The 12453-nt window shown below is 40.4% G+C and overlaps 1 protein-coding gene across 3 annotated transcripts; it reads right to left on the reverse strand.

The window, feature by feature from the left end:
• Positions 1–645: 645 nt before the first annotated feature.
• LOC114248590 (uncharacterized) lies at positions 646–9620 on the reverse strand. 3 transcript variants are annotated; one of them, XM_089732724.1, is made up of 8 exons: positions 9516–9620; positions 8345–8446; positions 7112–7211; positions 4816–4984; positions 4100–4216; positions 3098–3234; positions 1923–2109; positions 646–915 (listed from the first exon to the last, which is right to left on the reverse strand). In XM_089732724.1, exons 2-8 carry the CDS (start codon positions 8443–8445, stop codon positions 788–790), a joined length of 939 nt encoding a protein of 312 aa, XP_089588850.1. In that variant the 5' UTR covers position 8446; positions 9516–9620; the 3' UTR covers positions 646–787. The 3 variants fall into 3 exon arrangements, with proteins under 3 accessions (XP_089588850.1, XP_028037673.2, XP_089588849.1); XM_028181872.2 differs by lacking the exon at positions 9516–9620 and adding an exon at positions 9258–9402; XM_089732723.1 differs by lacking the exon at positions 9516–9620 and adding an exon at positions 8985–9092.
• Between the last annotated feature and the right edge of the window lie 2833 nt (positions 9621–12453).

The following is a 12453-nucleotide window of genomic DNA, read 5'->3' on the forward strand; positions in this document are numbered from 1 at the left end:
AGAAGTACCGTCTCTTTTTTTTATTGCTTAGATGGGTGGACGAGCTCACAGTCCACCTGGTATTAAGTGGTTACTGGAGCCCATAGACATCTACAACGTAAATGCGCCACCTACCTTGAGATATAAGTTCTAAGATCTCAGTATAGTTACAACGGCTGCCCCACTCTTCAAACGGAACGTATTACTGCTTCACGGCAGAAATAGGCAGGGTGGTGGTACCTACCCGCGCGGACTCACAAGAGGTCCTCCCACCAGTAATTACAATTTGCGTAATTTGCGAGTTTGATTTTTATTACATGACGTTATTCCTTCACCGCGGAAGTCAATCGTGAACATGTGCCTTGTAGGCAGACGAGCATATTATATGATCATATATCATGAGATATATGATATATCATGAGATATATGATCTATGGGGGAGATATATGACAAAGGGAAGATCTTCCACCGAGCGGGTGATATTGCTCGGTAGACCGACGGTCCGAATGTTGTTGTCCGGAACTTGTCTATAATGGCAAACTTATCTTGAAAATTTCGTAACTGAGATTCAGGCATTTGTCAAATATCTTATGTTGTATCATGGTTACCGCCACAGATCGTTTAGTAAAATTCGTTTAATTAAATTATTGGCCAAAATAAAAGACATTATTCATTATAGTAATATTCAATTGAATATAAAAATGTTATATTTAGTTTTAATCGCTATTACAATTAAGGTATCCTCCTAGACGTTTCTATCTTCGGGCTTCAGTCAGTCAGGCTCCTTGTATTATCGTTAGTTGAATTCTCAGGCATCGTTCGAGAAGAGATCCAGTAAAAATTGTCGATATTCTTCAGTCTTGACAGAGTAAACGATGCGAACATTGGCGTCTTCTTTATCAACAAACGAATTACTTGTGATTCCCCTGTTTTCTCCTGTAACAAAAATAGTTATTGGATGTAGGACATTAAGAGCTCTCGGTGAAAATGAATCTTTTTGCGAGAACGTTACAAATAAAATATTTAAAACTTAAAAAACATAAATATGTCGGAGAAGTCACTGTTACTAACACCATCGTCAGACATCGTAGGAGCGAATAGGGTGATCGAGCCAAGAGAAATATTGAGTACACCAATCACGTCTGTTGTCTTAGAACAATTATTTAGAAATCCTCTCTTAATGTTAGCAAACGAAAACGAATGACAGTTCTTAGAACGGAGGCGCCGCTCTTCAAGAAGGCTGGTTGGTAAGTGTGATGGCGTCTACGCGCCTCCATCGGCTAGATTCTGTCGTAGCAGGAAGTTACCCGAGTTCCGACGATACCGCCATCGTGTTGCCACCTTTTTTTTATTGCTTAGATGGGTGGATGAGCTCACAGCCCACTCGGTGTTAAGTGGTAATTGGAGCCCATAGACATCTACAACATAAATGCGTCACCCACCTTGAGGTTTAAGTTCTAAGATCTCAGTATAGTTACAACGGCTGCCCCGCCCTTCAAACCGAAACGCATTACTGCTTCACGGCAGAAATAGGCGGGGTGGTCGTACCTACCCGTGCGGACTCACAAGAGGTCCTATCACCAGTGATTACGCAAATTATAATCACCTCTCGGGAATCGTCCTGCGTTTCGTTTAGCTACCTACCTAAGGACCGCCTCCGACATATACCTATATATGATTTTTATGTGTTCTCAGAAGTCGGTATAATAGGTAATATGGAATTGCCTATCATAAATTTATGAAGTTGTAAAATTTGGATTGGTACAAGGTTTTATGATATAAAGCCACAAACAACAGCAATGCAGTTCGATAATTGTATGTTTGATCGCTTTTTGGCTTGGTAGGCAGCGGCATGGCTCTGCCCCTGGTATTGCTGAAGTCCATGGGCGACGGTATCCACTCACCATCAGGTGGGCAAATATGGCCAAACCATTTACACTTACCACACAAAGCGATGCTATTCTTCGAATATTTGTACTCTTGAACTAAATCCGGCCTCAGAAACAACGCGACAGTCGCTGGGTCCAAAGCCTGCCATCTATCTTCTCTTGGCAGCGAGATCCTCTCGTATTTGTTTTGTGCCCTGATTATTTCTGTGTCTATTGCACCGAGAACGTTTATCCTCCACTCCTGGAAGTTAATCAAATTAACATGGTAAATATTTTTAGGTGTTGAGACCTTGCATGGACGCGTAAAACCATCGACCTATTTCTGACACGGAGCAATATTGTGTTCCAGTTTGAAGAGTCGAACAACCGTTTTAATTTGCCAATGAGATTTAGACTTTATGTCGCAAAGCATTTCGCCGAAAGTGGCGGAATTCGTCTCATTTATGTCTATAAACTCCGGTAAACCCAACACCAAGCGGGCCGTAAGCCCTTTGAATGATAAGACCTAACCTTTAGGTTACAGACGTAAAAGAGTAGTCGAAGATGGCGACGGTCTTTGTAATTTGCTATCCGTTATTGAAATTCCGGACTGTCCTATAAAGACTTTGCTTGAAAACTCAAATGAAACGCAAAAGGCCGCACTTAAAGTATTATTTTCCCGTGACCACTAAGTATGTATATATCTATTTATTTTATTGTTGTATTGTTAATAGTATACCGCAACATAAAATATATAGTTACCTGCTGTATCTTTATATTTTCCAGAATTACAACCTATTGTACAAATGTATCTGTTGGTTGACTGTTTCTTTATGTTAATTGTGTTTTGGTGTCCAATAAAGCATTAATATCTATATTATCTATGTTCGAGTTTTTTTATTGTAACATGAAACTGTACATTCCTTTGGTAGGTATTACTTACATTTATTTCTATTTATTTACTTTCTATTGCATTTTTTCGTATGCATTTGAGTGGCGCCCTGGATGGTTTAGATTCACAAATCAGTCCGGCAGATGGCGCTGCAGTCGGTATCTAGGTTATTTATCTATACTGCAAGTAAACGGCTGGATCGACTTGAATGATTTTTTCCATGACAATATCTGTCGGGTCCGCCAGTATACTCTCTTATCTTTCCATACCTTACTACCAGTCATTTCCGAACACGATTTGTGTAGGTACCTACATTTTATGAATAATTAGAATGTGGCGTTAAATGTCATAAACTTACCCGACTAAAGTTACAATATTTCTGCACCTGTGAGAAGGGGAATATTGTAACTTTCTCTGGATTCGCGTTTTCGGTCACGACGTGGTATGCTTCAACATCCATGTGAGCATTGAACTCTGCTGTCGGGTATTCTTCGGCTGAAGGAAGAAATCGACATTAACTCCCTCAAATTACTATACTGGGTGTTAGGTGCTTCCGAAAACGAAGACAGACGATAGTACTAATGATACCTTTGATGATAGGACGGAAAAAAACCGATCCTGATTTAAAAAAAAAAAATCATATTTTTAAAACGTTTTATTAGCCTTATTTATTCCATCGTGTTAGTACAGCTAAATGAAACGATAGTTTCATTCAAAAAAACATCATTTTACTTTAAAAAAACCCAGCAATGAAACACAAAATCAAAAACAGCTGATACTCGGATCATCGAACGCACGGGTACGGCGCTGCGCAGACTTTTTTAATGATTGAAGTATTACTGGTGGCCCGGAGGCCTTTCCAGTTTCACCAGGACAGGTGGGCGAGCAAGGTTCAGCCAGGAGGGGCGGAATTTGCTAACAGCTACCTGAGCGCCTCCGAAGAAGACCTAACAACTCAAGAGTAGCTGCTTCGCGAATGAATCTACTACCGAATCGGAATCGCGACCCACTGAGAATATCCGGTGACAAACTCGGTGGGCTGTGTCTATGGGTTAGTTCACTCGTCGAACTCTTCGTCGACTTTAGCATCGTTGTGATTCGGAAGTCGATGAAACGAAAAAGCGACAGTAAATTAGATTAGAGATAAAGTAGATTTTGCGAAGCACTGCTCTTGTTAGGGCTAGTGTTAGCAAATTCTCTGAGGCTGAGCCCGTGAGCTCACCTACCCGTCCGGGCGTGGCTGGAATATCCTCTTAGGTTACCATCGAATAGGTAGGGGAAAAAAATGCTGAAAAATTTTAACTTAAAAAAAAAACTGTTTAGTGTAGTGTGTAATGTCGAGAAGGAATTCATAACTTACTATGTATGTGTCCGGCTCCGATGTAGACGTGTGCGAGTCTGCCGAGAAAGGCGGGGTCCGTTTTAATGGCCAAAGCTAAGTTGGTTAGTGCGCCTATAGTGATGATGGTAAGGTTGCCTGAAAACGAAATCTATATTCAAAGGTTTGGTGCTACGACCACATGCATTGCTTAGTACGTGATTTTATCGGTTTGCTCACAGTGCGAGATAGTTCCGACTTTTTATTCTCATTATCGTGTTTAATGATTGATATATTTAAAAAAATATATTATTAATTTTAAAAGTATTTAAGTTTATGTTGCGTAATGATTGGTAGAGCATCTTGTGAACCCATATTATTATATAAATATGTTACCCATAGATTATGTACCACTACCATACCTATTTCTGCCGTGAAGCAGTAATGCGTTCCGGTCTAAAGTTTAGGACTTTCACCATAACATGTCTATGCTTACTGGGTAAAGCACTTTTTTATCATTTTTTTTTTTGGACAGGAGGAAATCGTCGGACTTCCGCCCTCCATCCCCAATTTCGGGGCATTTCGGAGTCGAACTGACTAAAACGTCCTGACGCTCAACAACCAACGTCCAAGCCTCGCATGAGACAGAACTCATGAAAAGGCAACGGAGGGAAAGTGAAGCGGGGTAAAGCACTTAGCACTGAATTGGATAACTTATCTCAGCAAAAAAGTTCTTTACCATTTGAAATCAAACTAACCTTCATGTGTCTTAGACAGATGTATAAGAGCGTTGACGGCATTTTCTGTATGCGGCGGTACCAGATCTGGGTAGACATCCCCACTGTCTCCGAGGCCGTCTTTACCGAAGTAGTCCGTGATTTCAGGGGTTTTCACCAGAGAGGACTTCGAACCTCTATAAATTGGCACCTGGCAATTTCAAACATCATTTTTCTCCTACCTACGCCGAAAGTTCGATTTTCCTCCCGCTGTACAGAGAAGAAAGTAACTTTTCCTCCCTGGGTACTAACAAGTGCGCATGCGCGTTAGTATCTACGTCTGCCCTCACGCACCTGAAATTCTCCACCATTGTTGTGCTCGGGTAATTTGCAATATTGTCTTTAGTGTAAAAGTGAAATAAACAAAAGGCAATAAAATTTAATAGTGAAGTATTAAACAAAGATGAGTTCGTCAGACAGTTCTTATTCAATTAGTAGTAGTTTATTTAAAAATTTAAAACAGTTAATTTTTTTTTATGAGAACGAAAGAACGAACTTTCGGCCTGGTAGGAGAAAAAATTATATGTGCACCGCGGGAAAAAAGCAGGACATCTCATCCCGCGTGTTTGGTGCACAATGTACTATTGTGTGTAGTCCACGTATTGTCTTAACGAAAATGGCTTTGATGGGAAGCAGCTGATTTTATGCCCGGTGCTATTAGGAGGGCCTTTGGTTAAGAAGACACTGGTTAGGAAGCTACTTAAATTCCCAAGTGGTGTGATAACCTTACCTCCTACTATCCTGTCCGATATTTCATTAATATGACTAGGCTTATTAAAGCTCCCCTGATATTACTGGTTCCAAGACACAGGAATACTGATCTAGCCTGTGACACGAGGTAGCAATCTCGTATTGTCATTTCAATTGTGAACCCCAAACCGGTGAGGTATACAAATACACAAATCGACAAAAAAAATTTTTTTTTTTCAAATTTCGATTATTTCATCTGAGTCAGTCGGCAATTTATCGCAGAAATAGGTGATCGGCGTTCCTGATAGTTACCCTTCTTAGCCTTGATGCAGACACTCCTGGTTTCAGGAAAACAAAAAATCGCTAATCCTGATTATCCTAGTAAGGATAACGGATCAAACTGAAACGGACTTAAAATGTTGAATTGTCATCGGTCCTTAGTGAGTATGCCAAATTTCGTGTTAATCCGACGTTTTAAAGGGGGTCAAAATCATGTTCAAAGATTCCGTTACAGACAGTACTAACATACGTATGAAGCTAATAAAAGCGTATTAAAAACCTCCCCATGGGACGTTGCAATGGATTTACTACTGCATATACTACTATGTGAAAGTAGAGTTGACGTCAGGTAAGCAGCTGGTCGTGAGACTCATGCCAAATTCCTATGCAGCATGATAAGAGGATATGCTGCACCGACCCCACACAATGTGGGATAAGGACATGAGGAAGAAGAATCTCACTTTTATTGTATATGCGATCAAAACAGTACGTGTGAGTTTACTAAAACAACAAAAGAACTTTCCGTCTTAACCGGCCTCAAAATACGATTGTTTCTTATACCGAACGTATACGCAAAAAGATACCATCAAACTGGTGGTAGGACCCCTTGTGAGTCCGCACGGGTAGGTACCACCACCCTGCCTATTTCTGCCGTGAAGCAGCTATGCGTTTCGGTTTGAAGGGTGGGGCAGCCGTTGTAACTATACTGAGACCTCAGAACTTATATCTCAAGGTGTGTGACGCGTTTACGTTGTAGATGTCTATGGGTTCCAGTAAACACTTAACACCAGGTGGGCTGTGAGCTCGTCCACACATCTAAGCCATAAAAAACACCCAATATCTTAACTAAGATATTTATTAAAAGGCAGGTGGTATTTTCGCGAAAATAGATCAAAGACCTTATCGATGCATATCGATGTGTCTACGGCGCGTTCATGATACGTTAAATATGTTCAACAAAGGTAATTGAAACCAACTCCGGCTGCTTATTGAAATTTTATCTCGTAGGACGCCAAGTCAAACATTCGTAACAGGCGACGTTGATATTTCAGAAAATGTCATTTTAGTAACACTTGTCACAGACGCATCAATGTGGTATATATAGGCGGCGTTTAAATCATTCTGGTAAATGAGAATATTTCGAACATATGGCAAAAGATACAATGAATCGTGAAGGGGTCTTACTAGTACAGCGGCTCTCAACCTTTTTCACTCAGCAACGCACTACATACGACAAACACTCCAATATATCGCGACAAGGTGGTTGAGAGCCGCTGGATCATTAAGTAGCCTATCGCGATATTCTTACGTCCTGTCTTTTGGCGACCTTCAGTATTCTCTGGTTATTGTAAGAAACGTTGTCTTCGTTGGTGTTACCGTTGCTTGTCGTAACTCCAATTAATTGAGGACTGAAAAAAGCATTTATTTATGTAATTATTAACCACGCTTATGAAACACGCTTTGCTTGCTGTACTAATACAATTTGTTTATGTTTTTATGTACGTTGGCTTGTCCCTTCTATTTTACGATTATTTTAACGTTTATAACGCGAACATCCATCCTTATTTGTTCTCCTCGTGGTCTTTGGGGGGACATGCAAGTGGGCGGAGGGGCAGAGACGCCGTCGGTGAAGCTTAGAGAAAAGAGTCGGTCCTTCAATCAACATAGCATCATCAAACTATAACCTTAAATCGACATCATTAAAAACTGTACACCTTAAACTGGGATAGTTTTAATTCGTTATACGTTTTTTTATATTTTGAATGAGTTTCGAAGTGAAATTCGATGCAAAGGAAATTACTCTCGAAAAGCCGCGCTAAATAGAGACAAACTTAATTGGAGATTTAATGAAAGTAATAAAAAAAAAGAAGTTCCAACTTGAACTGAATCTGAGATACATTTTTTGCTTTAATTTGTATTACATTATATGGAATCCTTAATCATGGAAGTAATTCGCGAACCCGTGCTAATTTTCCATTACAAAAACTAGGTTGCTTTTATTTAGCCCACTGAGTTTCTCGCCGGATCTTTTCAGTGGGTCGCGATTCCGATCCGGTGGTAGACTCTGCGAAGTACTGCTCTTGCTAGAGCTAGTGTTAGCAAATTCTCTCAGATTGAGCCCGTGAGCTCACCTACCCGTCCGGGCGTAGCAGAAACAGGAACAGAATTACAGGAGGATAGGAGGTGGTAGGATGTCATGTGAGTCCGCACGGGTAGGTACCAACGCCCTGCCTATTTCTGCCGTAAAGTAGTAATGCGTTTCGGTTTGAAGGGTGGGGCAGCCGTTGTAACTATACTTGAGACCTTAGAACTTATATTTCAAGGTGGGTGCCGCATTTACGTTGTGGATGTCTATGGGCTCCAGTAACCACTTTACCAGGTGGGCTGTGAGCTCGTCCAATAGCAGTCCAAGCAATAAAAAAAAAGCCCCATAGAAAACCAGCTAAAAAAAATGTTCTTATAAATAAATTTGATATTGCTGTTTAAATGTATTTAAATGATTATTTCGATTTAAGATATCCCGGGTGTACGGAATACGAACCCGGCATGATACTTCTCGAACAGAGCGGCCAAGAATATGGCCATAGCATCATCGCCACCAGCGTCATTGTCGATCACGAATTTCCCCTTAATTCTTGTCATACTGTAACAAACAAAACACACAATCTTAATCTTCTGTATACATTTGTATGTATATAAAATAAAGTCTGGTTTGTTCAAATACTTATGTAGGATTGGTAAGAATGGGACGTATAAAAGGGTGTAGAACGGAGCGTTGTAAGTGAGAGAAAACGGTAAGAAAGGGAGAAGAGAATCACAGACACTTTTTACTGGTGGTAGGACCTCTTGTGAGTTTGTGCGGGTGGGTACCATCACCCCGCCTATTTCTGCCGTGAAGCAATAATGTGTTTCGGTTTGAAGGGTGGGGCAGCCGTTGTAACTATACTGAGACCTTAGAACTTATATCTCAACGTGGGTGGTGCATTTACGTTGTAGATGTCTATGGCCACGATACGCATGGATTGTGATCCCTTATTGGCAAAGCGATATTTAGTATTTAGTTCGGCTAATCTGTAACACAATCATTGACTCTTTGACGGTACCTACAAAGTTCGAGGGGTCAGATAGTATCGATAAATACTAAATAAAACTATTTATAGGTACGATTTTTAGACACATACGATTTAAACAGTGTTGTTCCCATCCTGCGTTCTAACGCCATTTTGCTGTTACGTTAATAAATTTTAATATACTCTCGCAATTAAAAGGATTACATTTGCTCCTTTTTCGGCAGAAGAAAAAAAATTAAAATCCTCTAAACCGGTTTTCCTTGTCTTCAAACGAATTTAGAGTTATAGTTTTCACACCGAACTAAGCTCTTCTAAAAGAAGATTGTTTAAAATCACAAAACAAATTCTAAATTAGCATCTCATTGGAATAATAAAATAACGTACCATTCACAATAACGTGATAATATTAAAATTGAGAACAGCGTATAACTTAGCTTCACAGACATGTCTATTTTCGTCAACAAACAGTTATCGACTAAATTCGATGAAATCAAGCGTGAATGCGATTTATAAACAATTTTAGCGTAGCGTTTCAATGCAGGCGACCGCTGCTATCTTTTTAAATTAGACTCGCAGCCGGATGACTCACAATCAGAGATTAATATATTAGTTACTATGCTCACAATTGAATGTGAATAATACCTTTGTGAAGCGAAGCTTATAGCGCCGCTGCACGTACTGCTGCGCTGCAGCGCTGACGGGAACTAAGACCAGAAGATGACGTCACAGCGCGGCCATAGATTAAAAATAATATTAGCAACTATCATTTGTACTCTGTGTGCTTAGTTCGAGTTTTAAATTAGTTCAAAATCACTGCGGTCGCAACTTATTTTCCATAGTGCGAAAATTTTGGTTTTTAGATTATAAAATATTTATTGTAGTTAGTGTGTTTTATTTATTGTTTTGATATTTTCTCTGATAATTAAGTAATATAAATGAAGTTACGACAGTCATGCATGCTATTTATAATAATATTATACATAGTAGTAAAAAAATAATCAAAGGCCAAAGTATGGGACATCAACATTGCGGCTGTGGTCAAAAATTTTGAGAAATGCTCTTAAGCTATTGCATAGGTTTTAGCGCGGGCTTTGAGCGCGTCGACTAAATCAAGAAATTCTGTAACGAAAATAAAACCTAATACCCCTACTCCGCCTACCATGTAGCTCGCGTTCAACACATTCACACGTTGCGCTTGTGTAGTGTTTGTGAATAAGCGTGCCGCGTGACGTTGCACTGCATGCGCATCATGAAAAGTCTGCCCATCTCTCTCTCGCGCGGTCTAGCTGAGTGAAGATCTAGTGTGAGGGGGACAGTTAATGTGTCAGCTAATGTGACAAATAATGTTTTGTTAATAATGTTTATAAATATAGAGTGTTCTTATTTTATTATTGTTTTAATGTTTTGAAGCGGTTGACGTTTTGCTGTATTCGTATAGAAAAAGTATTGGTTGGTGAACCATAACAATCGAAATTTAATTTGAAGTTTATGTCAAATCATTATTTTCTATTTTAAGTTTATTGAGTACTATGCGAATACGAAGTCATCATGGCCTAAAGCATAAGACGCTCGATACGAAAGAATGCCGTTGTTCTTTTTTTTTTTTTCCTACCTAAGCTGGTAGCCTAGAGAGGCTATTCCAGCGGAACCTTAACTAGTAGGTGAGCTCACGGGGCTCAAACCTGACGACGATGCTAACACGAACCCTAGCAAGAGTCGTGCTTCGCAGAATCTACCACCGTATCGGAAACGCGACCCACTGAGAAGATCCGGCGAGAAACTCAGTGGGCTGTGTCTGAGAGTTAATTTACTCGTCGAGCCCTTCGTCGCAAGCGACGGGTTCGACGAGAACGGTGACCGGTGCTTGAAGTACCAGAAGCACCGTTAGTAGATCGGGAGGATCCGAGATGACGTGTTTTGGGCGACGTCGACTGCTTTCCATTCTGTCCGCAGGATCGGGAATGTAGTTACCGGCGGCCACGATGTATGAGAGGGTTTTCGTGTCGTGCCGCTTTATCGAAGTGGCGCATCGACGCCGACTGTAAATACTTACTGATGGACTCTAAGTCCAGGTCGTCATGGAGGTCGACGTTCCTGACGAACCACGGGGCTCCGACGGCTATCCTGCAAAAACGGGATTGAATAATTTGGAAGGATTTTAAGTGAGTGCGGGCCGCGTGAGCGAACACTACACTTGCACATAGGTCATGACGGGGCGTATGCAAGTTTTGTAGAGTGTCACCTTATTTCTAAGGGACATTTTACTTCGCCTGCATATCATCGGATAGAGCCGTTGTTCGAGTCCCGCAGCTACTTAAGTACCAAGCTGTTTGTTTGCATCATCATTTGTTATTTCCATACTGTTGATGTATTAGGTGTATGTAAGTATATTAGTATATATTGTATGTAAGTACGTATATTGGTATATAATTGGTATATAAATATTGGTATATATTTTGTTTATTGTATGTATATATTTTCTATAATAATGTATTATCCACCATATAATGTATTACACCGCAACATACCTGCTATATTTTTTATATTTTCCAGAATTTCTATAAATTAAACGGTTGTCTGGAAGAGATTGCTTTTAGCGATAAGACCGCCTATTGTACAAATGTATCTATCTGCTTTTTTTGATTGTTTTTGAATGTAAATTGTGTTTTGGTGTGCAATAAAGTGTATTCTCTCTCTCTTTCTCTCTCTCTCTCTCTCTCTCTCTCTCTCTCTCTCTCTCTCTCTCTCTTTTCTATTGAAACACGTATTCAACTCATGAACTGAAGTGAAGAAATAACATCGTGTAATAAAAATCAAACCCTGCCAGTTTCGTGGGTGGCGGCATTTATGTTGTTGACGTGATTGAGTTCCACTTTCCAGTAGAGCCTTTGTTCCTTACCTATGCTGATAGCCTTGAGCGACTATTTCGGCTTCGCCTTGACGTGTCATCTCACGGGGTGTCAAACCGGAAGTGCTGCCAACACTGGCCCTAGCAAGAGCAGTGCTTTGCAGAATCTACCACCGGATCGGAAACGCGGCCCACTGAGAAGATCCGGCGAGAAACTCGGTGGGCTGTATCTATGGGTTAATTTACTGTCGAGCCCTTCGTCGCAAGCGACGGGTTCAGCGAGAATGGTGACCGGTGCTTGAGGTACCTAAAAGCACCGTTAATGGATCGGGAGGATCCGTTAGAGCGACGTCGACTGTTTACCATTCGGTCCACAGGATCGGGTATGTAATTCCCGGCAGCCACGACAAGAGGATTTTCATGTCGTGCCGCCTTCTCAAAGTAAGTAGAGCCTAAGAGGCTATAAATTGCAATAAAACATGAACTATGCTTTAAATGGCAATAAAACATGAACTTATGCTTGTTGGTTTAAATACGACGTAAGTATCTGAATCTAATTTAAGCAATAATCGCAAAAGTTTACATCAGAAGACTGCCTTAATCTTTATCTGTAGTCATACACGACAATTCTCATTCATTCATTTGACGTCGAGAAGTTATCTTAGTGAGATATTATTATCATATTTACATTTTGTACTCAGATTAGGCTGAGGTCGGCTTCATTTGACTTCT

The sequence above is a fragment of the Bombyx mandarina genome, chromosome 15 (genome assembly GCF_030267445.1).
Source record: "Bombyx mandarina strain Sakado chromosome 15, ASM3026744v2".
In the NCBI taxonomy this organism is placed as follows: Eukaryota; Metazoa; Arthropoda; class Insecta; order Lepidoptera; family Bombycidae; genus Bombyx; species Bombyx mandarina.